This window comes from Eublepharis macularius, chromosome 2, assembly GCF_028583425.1.
Source record: "Eublepharis macularius isolate TG4126 chromosome 2, MPM_Emac_v1.0, whole genome shotgun sequence".
NCBI classification, from domain to species: Eukaryota; Metazoa; Chordata; class Lepidosauria; order Squamata; family Eublepharidae; genus Eublepharis; species Eublepharis macularius.
In genome coordinates this window covers 96630958-96649784 of record NC_072791.1, presented here as the reverse complement: position 1 = coordinate 96649784, position 18827 = coordinate 96630958, and the positions used below count along the sequence as shown (strand labels likewise).

The following is an 18827-nucleotide window of genomic DNA, read 5'->3' as shown; positions in this document are numbered from 1 at the left end:
AAAATAGATCATAGTATTAGTAAATTCTCCACAAGGGCTATGAAATAAAAAGGATAATGAGCTATGGCTGAGTAGCATCAATTTCCAACCCTGATGAAATTCATTTAAAAACAATTGTTCATGTAAGCATTGAAATACTGATTGGGTAAGACTGGCTCAGGACAGATGTTCCAGAGAATATATTATAGTATATTATTTTACATAAAGCATGGTGAGTACACTCCGTGCCCAGAGGCAATCTGACTTGAGAACTCACAATGGTTCTGAAGAGTTCATTGCAATCCCTATCACTACAATGAAGGGGGTTAAAATATAGATCCACTTGAGAATTGTAGGTGGTAGCCATTAAAAAGAAACGCGGACCAATTCCAGTTGATCTGGACTATGAGTGCTTGTTTCTCAGAAACCTCTGTATATTACCTCCTGTGACTCTTACTAAATTCCCTGCTTGATGTTCCCTGGTTAACCAGTGTGGTAGCCTTCACTGCTTCAGCTTCACTGGTTTGACCAAAAAGAGTCCAGTAGCACCTTTAAGACTAACCAATTTTATTGCAGCATAAGCTTTCGAGAATCAAGTTCTCTTCATCAGATGCATCTGACGAAGAGAACTTGATTCTCGAAAGCTTATGCTGCAATAAAATTGGTTAGTCTTAAAGGTGCTACTGGACTCTTTTTGATTTTGCTACTACAGACTAACACGGCTACCTCCTCTGGATCACTGGTTTGACCGAGTGCAGAAGCTGCGGGCTGCTGCTGGAGCAGCGCGTGGAGGCTACTCCGTGCGCCGCCCCAGCAGCAGCTCACGGCTTCTGCGCCCGGCTGGGGCGGAGGAGCGCGCAGCTGAACTGGCATGGCTGGCTACAGCTGCTGCTGCAGCCAGCCAGCCAGCTCCGTGCTGCCGCCGCCACGCGCCCCAGCTGGGCGCAGAAGCCGCGAGCTGCTGCTCGAACGGCACACAGAGGCTGCGCCCGGCTGAGGTGTGTGGTGGCGGCGGCAGCAAGGGGCTGGCTGGCTGGCTGCAGCAGTAGCTACAGGCGGCCCTGCCCCCAACACCCCCTCCAGCGCCCCTCCAGTGCCCGCGCGCCCAAGGCCACCGCCTACCTGGCCTCCATGGGCGCGCCGGCCCTGGATCAACATCCAGTGTCAGCAGCCTGGTAAATAAAATACAAGATCCTAGGGCTGCCAGCATCCAGGTGTTGGCTGGAGATTTCCCAGGATTATAAATGATATCTAGATGATAAATAGGATTTTCCCTTGGAGGAAATGGCTGCTTTGGGTGGACTCTACCCCCTCCAGACTTCGCCCTCAAAATCTCCAGGAATTTCCCAACCCAGGGCTGGCAATTCTACAAGATTTCTATGTGCCCTGGTAAAAATCATTGATATAAGATCTCAGCCCATTTACATATGTTACCCACCATGAGATTGTGTATGCAGGTGAGAAGAGACAGCTGAGCATTCCAGGTATTCCAAAGAACTTTTGCATTATTTAGTTATATTTCATGCATCAAATATAGGTTGGCTCTTGTCCAAGAAAACTGAGGCCACAATAAAGCTCTTGGTCTTGCTGCTCTAGATTAGAGGGCACGTGACAGATCAATGTGCTTAAATGGATCTATAACTCCAATGTAAAGCCTCCACTGGCCAAATTATATATTTGACCTCTTTCCACATTTGAACTCACATTAAATAGCTTCACTTACAGCACAAGTAGTGTGAGCAGCTCCAGTGAACTTTTTGGTATCTCATGTGTGATAATGGTTGAATATAATACTATTCTCTTTCGGTTACATTGTTTTATTATGTACTGACTTCAAAGCAGCGGACCAGCAACAGTGTTTAATAACCTGCATATTATCCCAAAGACTTATTTCAAATAGGTTTCTATGCTTCACCAAGCTTTGCAAGAATCAATGAAATAATAAAAGTATATTTTCAAGTTTTGACCTAACAATAAATTTTTTTTAAAAAAAATCATCTAACAGCATACATATTTTCTGTAAGGCTTTAACTGTTCATAAACTGAATGTGTCAAGTTATAAAGGATAATAAATGGTAACTTACTGCTCATTAAAAGGAAAGTCAGAATAATTTCTTATATGTCTATAGACTCAAATCAGTCCTTGAACTATACCAGCTGGTTATAATTTAGAGGGGGAAACATTATGAGTGCATGACCACTGTGTCTGAAAATTGAGCGATGATAAATTAAAAACACCATTGGATGAAGATGGCAAAAATGCTCAAAGGAAAAAGTGTTTAAAATTATTATGTCAATCTAATTTAAAACTGAACATTTCCATTTATTAATCCATATGTTCTTGTCAATGGGTTATAATTCTAAAACATCTATTAGCATGTATGTCTGGTCAGATACCCAGTAATTCATGACATATAGGATGTCATTAGTTTTTTAGTCCGTACTGGTCACACAATTGTATTTGTTAGTAGCATGTTGAATACTGACTCTCGTCTTCCATCTCCATCCTAACTACCTCACCCACAAAGCATCCATTAGTGTCCTCTTCTTCTTCTCTGGTTCTTATTTGAAGTCTTTAATAGACTCTCTCTGTATTTAGTGTTTGTATGGAATAGTCGGACCATATCGTGGTCTTTGTTATCCAACACCCTAGGCAAAAAGAGAGAAGATTTCTGGGTCCTACGGGTTTTAAAACTCCTTCTGGGTCGGCCTTTCCCATTGATGGAGACGTACCAGAGTCTCTCAGCACTGGCTTTGCGTTTACTGCTAGCTCCATTGGGCGCAGTCCGATACAAGCGCGATGCATAAGTATTGTAGCCCAGCTCATGGATCCTTTCCACAAACTCACATTCAGCACTGTATGTCTCCTGTAAAATAATAACAGTAGCCATCAGGTTCAACTATACCGAAGGGAAATGCAGCAACCTTTAGGCAGGAAGCCAGTTGCACAAACCAACTAAAACATTAAAAAGTGGGTACAAATTGGCCTGTACCATGCATTAGAAGCTACACCTGCATTTCTGTAATTTGCATAGAGATCTCCTAGAATATATGCAGATCAAATGTGCAACTCTCCATGTAGTGAGTTTTCTCTCACTCTTAAAAAAAAGTTAGAGGCGACTAACATTAACAAAACCACATCCCCAAGTCTGCCATTGGGATTCAGTACCACTTTGGAGCTTGGTTTTTAACTTTTCAAAATGCTGCGGGGACACAATTCTGCTGAGGACTGCAATGCAGGAGGATGAGAGGTTCTTGTGTCTCCAAGAGTTGAAATGATGGTCTTAGGAGAGCAGTATCTTCTAGTTTGGCCTATTGTTATGCAACATCACTGCCCCACTCCTGCAGGCCAGCCACCCTGTACAATACCAAATATCTTAAATTACCAAAGGTTGGAAAAAAATGGGAAAGAGCAATGTCTGTTCTGTTATGTCTATTCTGTTATTCATACATGCACACAATTTTTAAATCAGGGTTATCAAACATATGATCATGAAAACTAGAAAAATTCTACTCAGAACAAATGATGGTGTAGGTTCTCAAAATTGCAAATTTCATGTTGTTAAAGGCATACTTTGAAAATATCAAATATCAGATTTGATAAACATAATGATAAACATAATAAAGAAACTGCGTTGGAGAGGACTGAAGGTCTACTCAGAATCCTACTTAAGTCTGTTGGGGCTACTCCTAGGAAAGTGTTCTTAGGATTACACTGTAGGTGTGTTGCAGAAAAATAGTCTTGTGGCACCTTAATGATTAATACCTTTCTTTAAAATTCTAACGAAACTTAAAGATTTTTAAACACTCGCTCAGTCATATTATGTAGTAGTTCATACACCTCTGCATTGACTTCTTGATGTCATGTTGAGATAGCATGACTAGGTATTGGGCATAGTTCAGAGATCTGTCATACTTCAATCGCATTAAAATCTCATTAAAATCATTGCCTGTAGAGACACACAGTTAAATGCTTAAAGTCGACTGACTTCACTGGGGCATAGGTGCCTTTGGAATATGCCCAATTTTTCCATGGATCTGTTACCTATTTTGCAGTTCTCTGTGTATTTTGTTCCTCACACTTGCAGATCTGACTTCTTGGCAACTAGAAACATAACTGCTGCTATCCTGATATATGAAAAGAGGCTATGGGCATATATGGTGTTGATGCAGCATACTGGAAATTTTCTAGAAAAAATGGGATATTGAATTTTGAATGTGTTCAGAAATGTCTTAAAATTGAAATATGTGGAATCAGCAATGTGCTAGTAATGTGCAGAGAAATGCTGTTAAATAAGTTGACAGGAGCAAGAATAGTTTTCCTGAATATTGGAAGACTCAATTAACAAGATAAACAAGAATGTCTGTTAAAAGTATGGGATACAATTAAGATGGTGCAATTGACTGTGCTACAAAGTGCTAAGAGTATTCAATGTAAGTTGTTTCACCTTTGTATGTTATTTGTATTTAGAATTATTGTAATACCAGCAACAGAGCCATTGTGTGGAAAAATACAACAGGCTCTATGATTTGGCAAGCCCCCGCTGTGGCCACTATGCCGGGTCTCTCTGCATCCTATGTGGGTGCTGCAGAGCGCTGCATAAAGCATGTGCATTCTCAGTTTATATAACGACATCACTTCCGGGATGTGACATCATTGTCACATTGCCATGTGATGCCCTGGGGAGCATTCCGGCACTCCACAGTGGGCTGAATTGGGCTGCTGTGGAGTGCGGGAGAGCTGCTGAGGTGGTGCAATAGGCCCTAGAGCACTCATGTGCTCCACAATGGGCCAAATCAGGCCCATTTTGAGCCAAAATTGGCCTACAGCAGCACACAGGAATGCGCTGTGCCACCAGGGAGCACATCCCAAGAGGTGTGTTCCCCTGCCTTTTGCCCCACTGGCCAGGTAAGTGGGAGTGGGTGGTGGAGGGTGGGAACAGGGGATCCTCCAGGCCCAGTGGGGGACTGGCAACCCTCCTGGTGTGGCAGCATGGCCCTCTGAAGGCTGTGCATCAGTCATGCTGCCACACTGGCCCTTCCTGCCAAGGTGGTGGCCTCCTTGGGACCTATGGAGGCCCCTGCAGTCTTGCTGGGCCTTCCTGCTGCTGCAGTGGCCTCCTCGGGGTCTCCAAGGCAAGCTGTATTGCCAATGACTCACTTTTTATCTCCACAGAGGGGCATGTAAGTGCGCCTGTGCGAGGATAAAACATGAGTCATCACAAGTACGACTTGCCTTTTATATAGTAGGATAGTCTAAGCTGTATGGAATGGATTATCTGAAGGTTGAAAAATGTTTTCCACATTATTGAAAAATATTTTGATATTTATGTTGTTCATAATTTTTAAAAAGACGGTAGAGAATTCTCTGGTAGCCAGCAGAGGGAGTAAATGGGCCCTTTCTCCACACTCCCAATGAATTACACAAGGGCTGAGCCCCAACTGGGCCCTAATATCCTTTTTGATTAGCATATTGGTGAGACTCAGAGTTTTAAAGGATAATATTGGACAGAAAAACACTCATGAAAAATGTTTTAATGAGGCAATTGCATGCAAACAAGTTGTGATTAGATATATATACACAGCCTCATCTTAAAGTAGCCCTTCAGATCTCAGTTAAATGAAGCAGAATGACAGTAGTGTTGGGGATGTAAGGAAACTTATTTCTCATCAGCATGGATTCTGGAGGAAGAATTTGGTTATACTTTGTTTGCAGATTATGTTGGACTTTGAGTTGCATTTTTTAAATCATGCTGATTGTTGTGAATCACTTGGGCATCACTTTTCCCTATAGAAAGGAAATTCACTATAGAAATGAGAGTAAGAAATATTTCTCTCTGATCTGGAATGATAGAACTAGAGTACTCATACAAAAGGAGCAATCTTTACTCTTAGAAGAAGTTGGTAGAAAATAATCAGACCTCTGCAGAAGTAAGAAAGATGATTCACTGCTTCAATACCTTGTTCTCATGGTCCATCCTTCCACTATCAATTCAGACATGCATAAGTATCATGTGCTAAAGGCATTTTTAACTGTACCACTTCCGAATGCATGTTGGGAGGTATCACAAAGCGAAAATTCACATGAAAAACTAGCATGACAAGAGAAAGAGGTCCAGCTTTGTGTCCTGTCTGCTGAGCTAGGTTTCCAGGAACAAGGAGCAATAAGATATGCTTTAATATAAACCGTTGTCTTCAGCTGAAACCAATACAATCCAGGAGAATGGACTATTTGTGCATTGCCTCAAAGCTATGAGCTTGAATATATTTTTTTCAAGGGGGAGAGAGAGGGGGGGGGAGAGATTGTATCAGAAATCACTAAGGAAAGTGAAGAGGAGCTTGTTTTAAGAGAATTTAAAAATTCAAGATATGTTATCCTCTGCTGAATACAGGCAAACTGTTTTTGTTCAACTAAAAATATGACACTGAAACATTAATCACTTAGTTTAGGATGGTCTCCTTTGTGTAATGTGACAAAAACATTATGCTAGGATTCAGTGCAAATGCTTTTTTTCCCTGTCTGCTTTGCAGATGGGTGATAGACAAGCCTGGGCTTAGTTCAATGGAGATCCAATTATCCAGTCTCCCCACCCCCACCCCCAAGCTCCATAGGTGAACCCAATATGAAGGTTTGTATCCCTCAATTTGTCAGCAATGTATCCAAAATAAGAGAGTTACAATATGCTAACAAAGTCCAACATAATTTCAGACAACCCTGATATCAACAAATTTAGAGCTAAGCTACAAGAGACAGGATGAGCATGTGAAGGGAGACAAAGAGTTAGCCAGGAAGCTGAGTTTTAAAAGAGATCAGAAGACTTTGTCAATTTCCACTCTCTGCAGATTGCTGCTTAGAAGGTTTATTTCTTCTTCGCCTCTTATAAGGGGAGGTGAAACTGACAGAGGAAGCAAAGAGGAAATTAACAAATCTTCTGAGCAGAGATCTCCCTGGCTCTGTAGGGAGGAGAAATTGACAAAGCCTTCAGATCTCTTTTAAAACTCAGCTTCCCAGCTAATGTTGTGACTCCCTTCATGAGCTCCCCCTCATGTAATTCATCTCTTGTAGCTTGGCCTATGGCTGTTATGAAACTTGGTAAATATTTGACTAGAAATTATACTAAAACACATTATATCTATATTCTCTGCATCTGTGCCAGAGTAGCCAACAACAACTCCTTGCATGTAAGAGAGATACAGATACCCCCCCAAGTGGTATATTCATCAATCGCTGCATAAGTGGTGGACTGTGTTTGGTTCCAAGTTGTGCAGGTCTGATCTGACATGAAATACTACCTGGAGGCTATCTGGTAGCCTTGTAAGAAGCTGAGTTGACTATGTCAGTAACTCCAGCATTTTAACGAGAATTCTGAACTGCTTCAAGATTTTTTAGTTCATTAATCAATTTTCAATTACCTTTTAAATAATGAATTCAACATATTTAAATTATTCGCATATTATCGACACTTCAATATTTGATCTAATGAAGAACACTTGAGATACCTTACAATTTAATTTATAACAGCTATTGTTTATTCTAACAAAGAAAGGCAGTCTAAAACATTCTCTTTAATTCCTTATTGTGATCTGAACAATTATAGCTTCATAATATAAAGAAAGCGGCCTCTAAAATGTGGTCCTCAGTAATGATCAGCTAATGCCATCCACTAGAGTTCTAGAATCTAGAAGCAGGGTGGACTGTAGCCCACAAAAGATTACATTGCAATAAATATTTTGCTAGAATCACTAATTCCAGTCCTAAATTGAGGGATGGAATATTCTAAATCAAAAACATCTCTCAGCCCATCAGATCCCATGCCTGATCAGAGATGCCACTAGAACTCTTGAAGAAAGGGTGAGATCAAAATGGCAGAGATGCAGGAATAGATGAAAGCAGCCATCCATTTGTTGGCTCAGGGGAATTATTGAGAAGCAAATGCAGGGGACATTACCTTCTGCCTGCTGCTATTGAGAAAGGTTTCTCTCACTTTCTCTCCAGTTCATCCCCCTCTCCTCAAGAATTTTAATGTGTTTCAATATAATTATATGCATTATGAAATAGTGAACGGTATAGAAAAATATTGCTAATTGTCAGTGCAATATCTGCTCAAGTGTGCTGTAATGTGCAAAAGCAGTGCATGGGATGGAGTCTCATATCAAATATACCATAAAGCCAGATCAAAGTGCAGAAACATAATTGCAAAGAGTTGGAGAGAAACTTCATTTAATTTACACATTCTTTCAGTCTATTAGCAGCTCCAAACTTAAATGACTTTACACATGCTGAGAGCCCATTCATTACCTTGTGCAAATGGGACTCCCATTAACATCCCTGGGAGATTCCCCCCCCCTTTTGAAAAGCTTCCTAATCATACTGTCAATAGTAGACTTCCTTAACTCTTGACACATACACACCTGAATGAATTACTTATAATCTCTACATCGATATCTCTACAGATTTAAATGAATAAACCACTAAGTGTTGTCAGTATCTTCTCCCTCACGCTTTAATATGCAATCTAGATTATTTGATAGGGTGGATGGGCTGCATGCATAAAAGGAAAACAAGCATACCCCCCACTTACCCTTATGTTTCACCTATGGACCTCCAAGTCTAGGCTACTTAATCCCCCCAAATTAAACCAAAGGGCATATTTTTGTCCTCTCACCATGTTTGTGCATGGCCACCAGCATTGGGGCCCTTGGACTACAATAGTGTTTAAATCCCCATTGAAAATGATTGGCACTTGAGTGGAGGATGCTTCAACTTCCTCGCCATAGTTAAAATGCTTCTGTCTTAAATGGCACTTACTGAAGCATAAAGTCGGCCTCTTTTGTTCATGGCCAGGTATCTGCCAGAGAAGCAGCCTTTGATAGCAACAATTCCAACATCCACTGCAGTTATCTCTAGAATGCCTAAAACAGAAAGGTAAGGATTAATTTTTAGGTAAGAAGTTATTCATGTACACTACCACCACCACCATCGTCATTATCATCATTACTTTTCCACACCTTGAGCCTACAAATTGGAAGTAAGCTCACTTGATTTCCATAGGACTGTTTCCACGTATTTGTAGTTCTATGGCTTCAGTACTCCCGCCAGAAGCTTGGATGCACATGCATGAAACATTCCCAACTTTGAAATGCTCAGGGAAGCCAAAAGCTTGGTACAGGTGTCCTATCCATGTGGAGCTTTGGATGCCAAACTATTTGATGAAGATTGATATGCCACAAAGCAAAATAATTTCTCTTCCTTTCACCTTCCCAATTAGTTTATCAAGTTGACCATTAATGTTCTCACATAATAAATAGCAAAATGAGGTCAAACATAGCTTGCTCAAGGCTAGCTGCTGAGTCCAGAACTGAGCAAGAATTTCTGGTCTCCTAGGACTTGGCAGTTAAGGTCTCTGTTTTCGAGCTCTTGATATGAAATTGTCTAAGTGATTTCAGAAACTATGTACATCTGGAAAACATAACACTGCAGGACTAGTATTTACTAAACACATAATCAAATTCTGATCCCCAGAAAAGACAACACAAGAATATAAGAGCATGGAAGCTGTTTGAAGCAAACTCTTAACTAGTAAATCCCCAGCTGCTTGATTGAGATTGAACTTCTTTGAAAAAGAAAGATCTGACATTGAACTAGAGGTTCACCTAATCCTATATGTCTATAAAAAGTTTAAATCCCCTTTAATGCCTTTCTTAGGAGCACAAGAGTGCTTGACTTATTGAGACAAATCACAAAGCTGCCCATTTCAAGACAATACTCTTGCTGAGGTCTCCGGAGGGCAAAACAGAGTAAGACAAGTGGCCACATCTTAGAGCCATGCATGGACTCATGAAAGGAGTTATTTTAAAAGTCAGCATAGCCCTTAAGAAAGAACAATATGACTGTCTAAGCCACATTCAAGGAGAGGAAATATTTCAGTCATCAAAGAAATTGTTCCCTAGCCTAGACAAGGGAAACTAGAAAGGCATCATGGGGGAAAGGCTCTTTCACACATTACAGAGCAACAAACCTGGGTTTGCCATCAAGTATGCTCTGAAAAGAGAGCCACAGGCAATTACACATTTCTGATGAGCATACCCATATCGAGCATAATTCTTTAACTATTTTTCTGTGTTTTATGGAGTGCTTTCTGACTGTGTTAAAGCACATTACAATCAATCAATCACAATAAAAATCACAGAAATTAACATCACACCATGAGTCATACATTTTCTAATGATTGTTTGGTGCATTCATGTTTTATCATTTTTAGGCATACACTTGAAAATGTAGGTATCTACTTAAAAAAATTCAAGATGGCCAATGTCCAGGAAGATAAAATATCTAAGAGATGCTAGAAGAATTAATATTATATGTGCATATTTATGATCTGAACTTTGACATAATCACCTCCATTTCTCATTAATAATAATTTTTTGACCTTTAGTATAGATTTAGTATCTTACAAAGGATGTTTTCGCTTAGAGTGATGTAGACTAAGATCTACTTTTAGAAAAGGTTCTATCTTCGTAGGCAGAGAAAGCCTTAAAAAGAGGAAATGTATAGTGGATTCACTTTGAAACTGGCCTGGCTCATTCACACATGCATGTCTATCACTTAGCATGCCATTGTACAATGACATGACTTGACAGTTTTCCGCTGAATGTGTGAACTGCTGCCATTGTAATGTACGGTTCTAAAAAAAAACAAAAAAGGATATGAAAGCTCTATCTGTTGTGTTTGATGACTCTTCCATACATGCAAGCCATCACTAGCTTTTACTGTTACATGTGTGAATTCACAAAAAGTTAGAAGAAAATCCTAAACAATGTTGAAGTTCTTCTACTTCACTTTCTGTGCTAGCCACAACAAATGTTAGCCCTGATGCCTGATTTAGTAAGCCTATGTGAAGATAGATTTGTACACTAATTCCATCAAGTAAGTCAAGGCATGAGCATACATAATGTTCCCATTCAGGCATTGAGTAGCCCTAGTCTTTTTGAGCTTGCTTTCAGATCATACTCAAGGCCTAAAGATAGTGTGGCTACCCTTATGTCTTGGAGGAAAAGGATTAGACTGAGTGACTGTCTTTCAGTATCATCTCATGACTTTTCTTTTTCCTAAGGCCACTCAAATATGATATAAAACAGAAGTTAGAAGATTCACAGAAAACTTGATTGGCTGAACTAGAAGAATTAGTTAATAACGCATCACTTGGGGTACCAGAGACCCAAAGCTAAGCACTTTGAAGTCCTATTGGTTTCAGTGAGATGCTCTAGGTGACTTCTTAGTTCATTATATGAACAGATTCTGTTGCTGGGTGATCAAAATGATGGGTGCTTGAAAACTTTGTCTATGATGGATGCATGCCATACTTGGATATCCCATCATCAAATGAGGAATGTAAATATTTGAATTCACCCCAGCCTCTGACTGCAGTGTATGTATTGGGGCATCATATTTCACATGGCATTGTATATAGCTAGTCTTTCTCTGATACGCAACACTATTATGCTGCTGACAACCTTAATTTCCTTCCCATGTTTGCTGTTATTTCCCAAGAATTCTAAAAGAGATAGGAGTAATTTCCTCTATCCTAAATACTATCAAATCCCCAAACAAGGTTAATAGAGGAGAAGAGAGAGTAGAAAAACAAACAAACCAAAGTGTTAAAGTCATCCTGAAATGTTATTTACAAAACTTCTGGATGGTTCCAGTGACATCTCTCCCCCCACCAACCGCCCCAATTAGGGCTGAGGTCCTGCATGGCGTGAAGAGAGATACACCCAGGCCTTTCAGTCATGGGAAGTGAAAGCCCTGTTACACCATTGCCAAGAGGGACAAATCAAGAGACAGTTATTACTTTCCCCTCCTTTGTAAAGTCAGGAGAACTGTTGGTCCTCTCAGTGATGCTTCAAGCGCAGTGGCGCATTCCTGGAGGAATATGGGCATGCAGAACAGTGCTGAGGTTGAGTCCTAGAAAGACTTTGAGCCGGGACAAAAGAGCTAAGCTTGGGGAGGGGGAGTCCTTTCTTCGTACTCCCCTTCTTCTGCAGAAAGGCAAACCTGAAAAGACTCTTTTCTTTGCATCTTTGGCAAAGACCTCTTGTTGGTCAAGGTGCTGCTGGACTCAAACCTTCCTCATCTACTGCATGGCTACCCACCTGAAACCATCCTTGGCAGTGCACTCCTTTGTCCACTTGGCATTCTATCAAACCAGTAGGGGGAATAATTTGGGAAGGGGGGATGCAAACATGCATGTGCATGGGGTGGTGGGGGTGGTACTTTTAGAAACTTTTTTGTAATTAATCATCCATACCTACCTCCACTGAGCATCATCTGGAGATGAAAGAAAATGAGATCCCATTGATCCAGGACACCACAGACTAACCTCCCCCACCTCAGGTTTTCTTTCCTATCTTGTTCTCAGCTTGTATGTTTAATTGGCAAAGGGAAAAGGTTTATTGTAATGTCAAAGACAACAAAAAAGGCAAAAGCAGAAACTGAAGGCGGGTTATACTTGAAAACAAGTGAAAACTCAGGAATAAGTCCCACTCTGCTCAATGAGGCTTACTCCCAGGTAAGTGTGCAGAGGACTGCACCATAACACTCAGGCAACATGACTATGCTTCCAAATGTCATATTCTGATTATGTTGAATTAAATTAAACTGGATGAGATCGAAACCATAGTAAGTCAGAATGATGCTGCCAATCAACTTTAACAGCAAGGCAGCTCAAAAACTACATTGCTTTGTGGGTTGCGATGTCCTCGGGGCTCATCACCTCAGGGGGGTGGGCGGTGGTAAATAGCATGCTTTATCCTGAAACTGATAAGTCTCAGAGTTTGAACCTGCCAGCCCTCTAACTTGTCAGTTGTCCTAGCTGCTCATCTGGCTGTGATTGTCCATTGGCCAGGGAAAGGCACTTAGCATCTTTTTGCTTTTCTGTGGTCCAGCCCTTACTCATGCAAGAGCCCCATCTCTCCTGAGCCTTTTAATAAAGGCTGTCAATCATTGTTTAGGACTGTGATGGTTTCATGGCTGGTTTGGAGAACAACCTTTTTTGGCTATGTCTTTAGTACGAACGATAGTATTGGTTTTCCCTTAAAAGACAGAACAGTTTCTGTAGCTTACATTGAAATGGCACTATGTTTGCAGACAAGGCGTTTCCAGGGTAGTGATGGTTATTCATTCATGCATGTATTCTCAGCACACACACACACACCCCCCCCCCATATTATGCTTGATCTCACGTGTTCAAGGGCTGAAGCAGATTCTGGAACGAAACCTTAGAGAACTCAGTTTAAAATCTGGAATGGCGAGGAGAAATCACAGCTTAGCCAAATACACCAGACAGGCTCCTTGGTGCTAAGACAAAAGAGCATCTAATAAGAACCATGGCCCCAATTCTGGGATGTTTCAAGGTGAGCAATATGCCCAGAGAAGCATCCCCCGTCGCCCTCGAGAGGCGCGCTAAATATTTTGGAGTGAACCCGCCAGGCAGGTGGCTTTTGCCTGCTCTCTTCTGCCCGGGGAATGGGGGGGGGTCCTAAGGAGGGGCTGTGAATCGTCTGGAGGGTCCTCGGACAGCAAGGCGACACATGCGTGGCTAAAGAACCCCCTGCTTAAGGCAGCCCTTCCAAGAAAGAAAGGGCGTACTCGGAATTCAGCCCCCCTGAAATCAATGGGACTGACTTTCACGTCGAGTTACGGGGGAGGCGAGTCGGGCAGGGGAGAAGCGGTACTCACTGAAGACGCTGTTCTTCTCCAGGGTGCCGTTGATGCGGCCGTTGGCGTGGATCTGGAGGTGATACTTCGTGGCGCAGTAGAGCTTCCTGCGCCGCGGCGCTCCCCCGAGATGCTCGTAAACCCCGCCGCGCCCGCCGGCATCTCTGCGCCAGCGGGGGTCGCACGCCTGCCCTTCCCTGGCGCAAGCAGGCCCCTTGGGGGACTCCTCGGCAGCAGCCAGCCCCGGCGAGCCAGGGGCCTGCAAGGCACTCAGCAGGACAAGCCAGATTGTCACCATTGTGGCATGGTGGCCCCGGTGGCCTCAGCTCGCAGCAAATGACTCCGCCAGTCCCATTAAAGAGGTCGGAGCTGCAGCAGCCCTCTGCCGCGGCAAGGGATGTGTCGGGTCCGGCCGGGAGGCATCGCCGGGCCGGTGTGTGTCGCTGGACTGCGGCGCGGAGGGGTGGGGTGGGGGTGCCGGTCGTTTGTTTCAATCGGCTGGAGATCTATCGAAATGAATAGACGTCGAGGAAGGCAGGAGGCCCAGCTGTTGGCATTAGGCGGAGCTGCTGGGATCACGGTACTCCTTGGGTCTCAGCAAGACAGACTGCCTGCATGACAGAGAGGGGGAGAGAGAGAGACGGGGGAGGGAGGGGGAGAAGGGGGGCAAACGGGGGCACCGAAATCCAGCAAGAGGGACTGTGTGGAAAACCGCGTAGATCGACAGAGCATCAAAGGGGAGGGGGAGGGGCAGAGCTTCCTGCAACAACAGACTGGTCTGCAACCAACTGATACACAGCCGAGGAGGAAAAGGTATCAGTTTCGTGTGATCTGCCAGAGTACAGCCTGGATAAAATTGCACAACGCCGTGTGCTTGCGCGCCCCCCCTTCATGTACACACCTTTCGTGGACCGCATCTCTCTCACGCACCCCTACCTAGCAGTGACAACTTGAGCTGATTGTTTCCTCGATCTTGGACCCCTCCCCAACAACGAAACAAACAGTCCTCCAAACAACACTCATGCAGTTCCGACTGAATTTTGCATCTGAAAATTACAACTTAAGAAGCACATCCCTGGGCTCCGACCCTCGCTGCTTCCCGATCCCCTTTCACAGTCTGTGACGGCTAGGATGACTGATGTCAGAACATACCTTGAAAACGCACACGGCAGCATCCGAAAAGCCGTTTGGACACCAGAAAGAAAGATTCCACAGATAGCCCTTGGTCATTTCAGCTCTTCGCTTTTGTTCACAAATGCTGAAAGAAAACACTAACCACGATATCAACCAGTTCGCCAAAGTTTCACCAGCTCGCTGAGGGCTTTATTGTTCATGAACACATTGCATAGCTTTAATAAACATCACGAGATTTTAATCCATTCTTTCAAACAAAACACAACTCAGATTAAGTACTTGTTGCTGTCTGGTCAATTACACCAGACCGACCGCTCCTTTCAGACTTTAGCGAATTCTTAGAGCTTTCCCTTTCCTTTGTTTTGTTTTAAAATCACTTCGTAAAATCTTCCCTCAAGAGGAAAAACAATCGGGTTAAGCCGCTAAATGCTTTCAATTGATTGCATACAAAGCGATAAATTATCAAAGCAGCTGCGGGGATGAGTGTACCTAGGTCGTTATTATTGTGTATGTGTTCAAGGGCCATCTCGAAATGTCAGAAACGCAAGGCTCCTGTGGACTCCGTGGGACTTACTCCCGAGTAAACCACCTTGTTTTACAAGCTCGGTCTACAGTGATATTGACCAGACTCATCTTTGCCTGATAACAAATTCATATTCAGGAAATTCAAAATAGGTAGGGTGGAGGTGCTTCAACTGAAGCAACAGGAAAATATCTCCCCCGGCAAGACCTAGTCGTTTCCTCCTGTGCAAACTGATCCTATTATGCGTATTTACTTGAAAGCAAGTAGCACGAAGTCAAATGGGATTTAGGCCAACTGAGTAAACATTAGATTTCAGTCTTAGATGAACTGAACTCCCCCTCCCCTCCCCCCTATCTAAAAGGCATCCTCATCATTGGATCGTCCGGAACCTGGAATAAAAGAAAATATCAAGAACTCTCCCACACCTCTGCAGCCTTCCAATGAACCCCCCTCCTCCTTGCCCCAAAGGCCAGGGTCCGACTTCACCTGCAGAACTTGATCAGAAGGGACAAATATTTGCACAAACCAGTTGATTATTGTTTTTATTATGAAAGGAATCATTTGTACATAAATATATTTTTGTTAAACCGATCGCATTGATTGTAAACGGGACAGCCGAGTGATGAGATTGCTGGGGCTTAACTTCGGTGGATCGCGGGCAAAATTAATTAAAAGCGCAAAACCGGTTTTCTGTCTTTCTTTCCTAGAAAAAAAAAAGAGCGACACGACTGACAGCAAAAGTAGGGGGGAGGAATACCATCCGGATGCTTTGAAGAGATGGCCAAAAACAATGCACTCCAGGTTAATTCCCACCCCCACGTCTGGGACTGAAATGCATGAATCATGTCAGACTCTTAGAAAATGATCGGATAAGGCTGTTAGTGAAACGTACCACGTTCCCTTTACGCCCTGCAGGACTCGTTTCCCCCGGTACCCCACAGTCCATCCTTAAAAGTAAACTACAAGCCTCGTGGGAGGAAGACTAACACGTTAATGACTTGGGCTCAAATTGCTTCCATCTTGATCTCATTGTGGTTCGCGTTTTCATCATTAGCACCACCACCACCTACCAATTTTTCCGCCTTGGGCGTCGACCAAAGGGACGGGCTTCTCCCAGCAGCCAGCCCTCTCTCTCTGCCTCTTATATGCTTCCTTCTAAACGGAAACGACTCTGACCTCCAGGGAAATATCAAAGGACTCTCGGCTAGCTGCCTCAGCTCACCGTTGAATAGCCAGCGCCCTTAAGGCGCTCTTACCCAAGCCAGACAGGCATCCCTCCAAAAAAACTGGAAGCCCACTTCCATACCTTGGAAGTTGTCTGGTGACCATTTCTGAAAACCAAACAGGGCCCTTTGATGTGGCCTAATGCGAACCAAGGGTGGGATGTCAGATGTGGTCGAGCGACTCTTTCTGGAAATATTTTTAATTATGCCCCAAAGCTCTCCGTGCCCCCAAAGTATTAATCAGAGAGCACTTTGAGTCTGTTACTTAATCTGGACGGGGAGGCGGCTGCTGTGGACAGCGCTGCGCGGTTCAGTTAAAACGGCAGCCTATCACGATCTATTAATTCAGCTGAAACGTGCAATTAGAAGCAGGACCTGCTCTTGGGACTCGTGAGAGCTTTCCAAATGGGGAAGCATTGGAAAACGTTACCAGAGCTGCCCCCAATGAACAATCTTAGTTTCTTGATCCTAAACACCTGTACCTGGAAGGGAACTCTCCTTGAATATTATTTCCAAGGCAAACGTGCAGAGAGTAACCTGAAGGGGTTTTGTGGGGCGTTAAGAATGACACGTCCCTTATGGCGTTATTACGGCGCTTGATCAGATGCTTTCCGATCCCTCAAACACCCGCTGGTTCGCATCCTTCTCTTCTCCTTCGTTGTATCCACACGACAACCCCGTGAGGTAGTTAGGCTGGGAGAGTGTGACAGGCCCAAGGTCACCCAGTGAGCTTACACGGCAGAGCGGAGATTTGAACCCGGGGCTTCCAGATCCTAGTCTGACACTCTAACCACTACACCATGCTAGCTAGGTAAATATCTTGAGGGTTACAGTTAAAAGCTGCAGAGTCCTGAAGTCCTAAATGCAATCCTATGAACACCTACTAGGAAGCCCCACTGAAAACAGCAGGGCCGAGTGATGGTCACGTAGTAGAATAAGAGGAATGTTTTCTAGCGTGTTTCGTCCCTTAAGGGCAACTGTTTGAAACATTAAGCGTTGCTGAGTTTATTGCTGCCGCCTTGTTCTGGAAGCCTCATTGAGCGCGCAGGCGATCTATGCCTACTTCTGCCTCACGAAACGTGGCACTCTTGAAAAAGCCAGTTAAAAAACACCAACTCTCCCCCCCACCCCGCTTTCGGTTTGTTGGAGCGTTTCCCCCACCACCCTCGTTTCCCTTTCGGGCTCAGTCTTTCAAGCCTTCGGGGCTCCCAGAGCGCCCTGCTTCCGGAACGCCCCCCCCCCCGCGGCGTTTCGGCCTCTTGAGCTTCTACGTGGGTGTGATTTCCAAGAGGAGCGGTGAAATCTGAGGGGAGAAGGAAGAGCAATAAATATCAAGGGGGAGGCAGAGCCCCTGGCAAGAAAAAGTTGCCCTCCCGCTCCAACTAAACGCCCATTACTAGTTCATACATGGAGCGGGAAGGAAGGAAGGAAGGGGGGGGGGAGGCTAAAACAAATGGGAGATGCCACGTGGCCCCAGGGCTAGTCCGGCGACTGCCCCATCAGTAGCACATAAACGCCACCACAGTGCCAGTTTGAGACTTGGAGGATGTCCAGAAATGGTCTGATTCAGCTCCATCCAGGGTTGCATAATGAGGTCCTGCATCCTTGGGAGCAATTAAATTGGGTCTCCAGGACTTTCTGGACCAGGCAGCACCAGTTACCTCTTCTTTGATGACTACCTAGAGCTATTAAGATTGTCTTCTTCTTTTTTTACTATAGTTTTATCTCACTTTTTGATAATGATAATGATCATGACTGTGCTTATATATGTCTCTTCTAGACAGATAATTGTTATTGTTAATAGTTATCTCACTGAGATCCAAGATGGATTACACAGTGCAAGTGAAAATACAATATAATCAACAGCTCGGACATTCACTGAGCAAAGTACAATAATGATCAACAGTTAAGACATTAAGTAAAAGAGATGCAACAGGGCCATGTCCTATTGATACCCAGCACGTTTCAGGGCAGGGGAAGATTTGGACCCGCATCTCTCACTCTCGAGTCCAGCACTTTAAACCATTACACCAAACTGTTTTTTTTTTTTAATTTCTCTGTTTCAACAGACCTCTTAAACTGCAAATATTGTGTGTGGGAAGGAAGGAGGATGGTCTAGTCATTAGGGAACAGTGAAAGCACTTCTAAGCCTGTTTACTTCAATGAAGGATTAACTCATTTTAGGATTGCACTATGAATGTTTGTAAGTGGAGAAACTGAAACCTGTTGGGCATGTTCTCCTTCATTGTCC

The 18827-nt window shown here is 43.5% G+C and overlaps 1 protein-coding gene across 1 annotated transcript; it reads right to left on the bottom strand.

The window, feature by feature from the left end:
* Positions 1 to 2513: 2513 nt before the first annotated feature.
* On the bottom strand, positions 2514 to 13994 carry FGF3 (fibroblast growth factor 3). Its single transcript, XM_054972665.1, has 3 exons — positions 13718 to 13994; positions 8789 to 8892; positions 2514 to 2846 (listed from the first exon to the last, which is right to left on the bottom strand). The coding sequence occupies exons 1-3, from the start codon at positions 13992 to 13994 to the stop codon at positions 2514 to 2516; spliced, it is 714 nt and encodes a 237-aa protein (XP_054828640.1).
* Positions 13995 to 18827: the final 4833 nt, after the last annotated feature.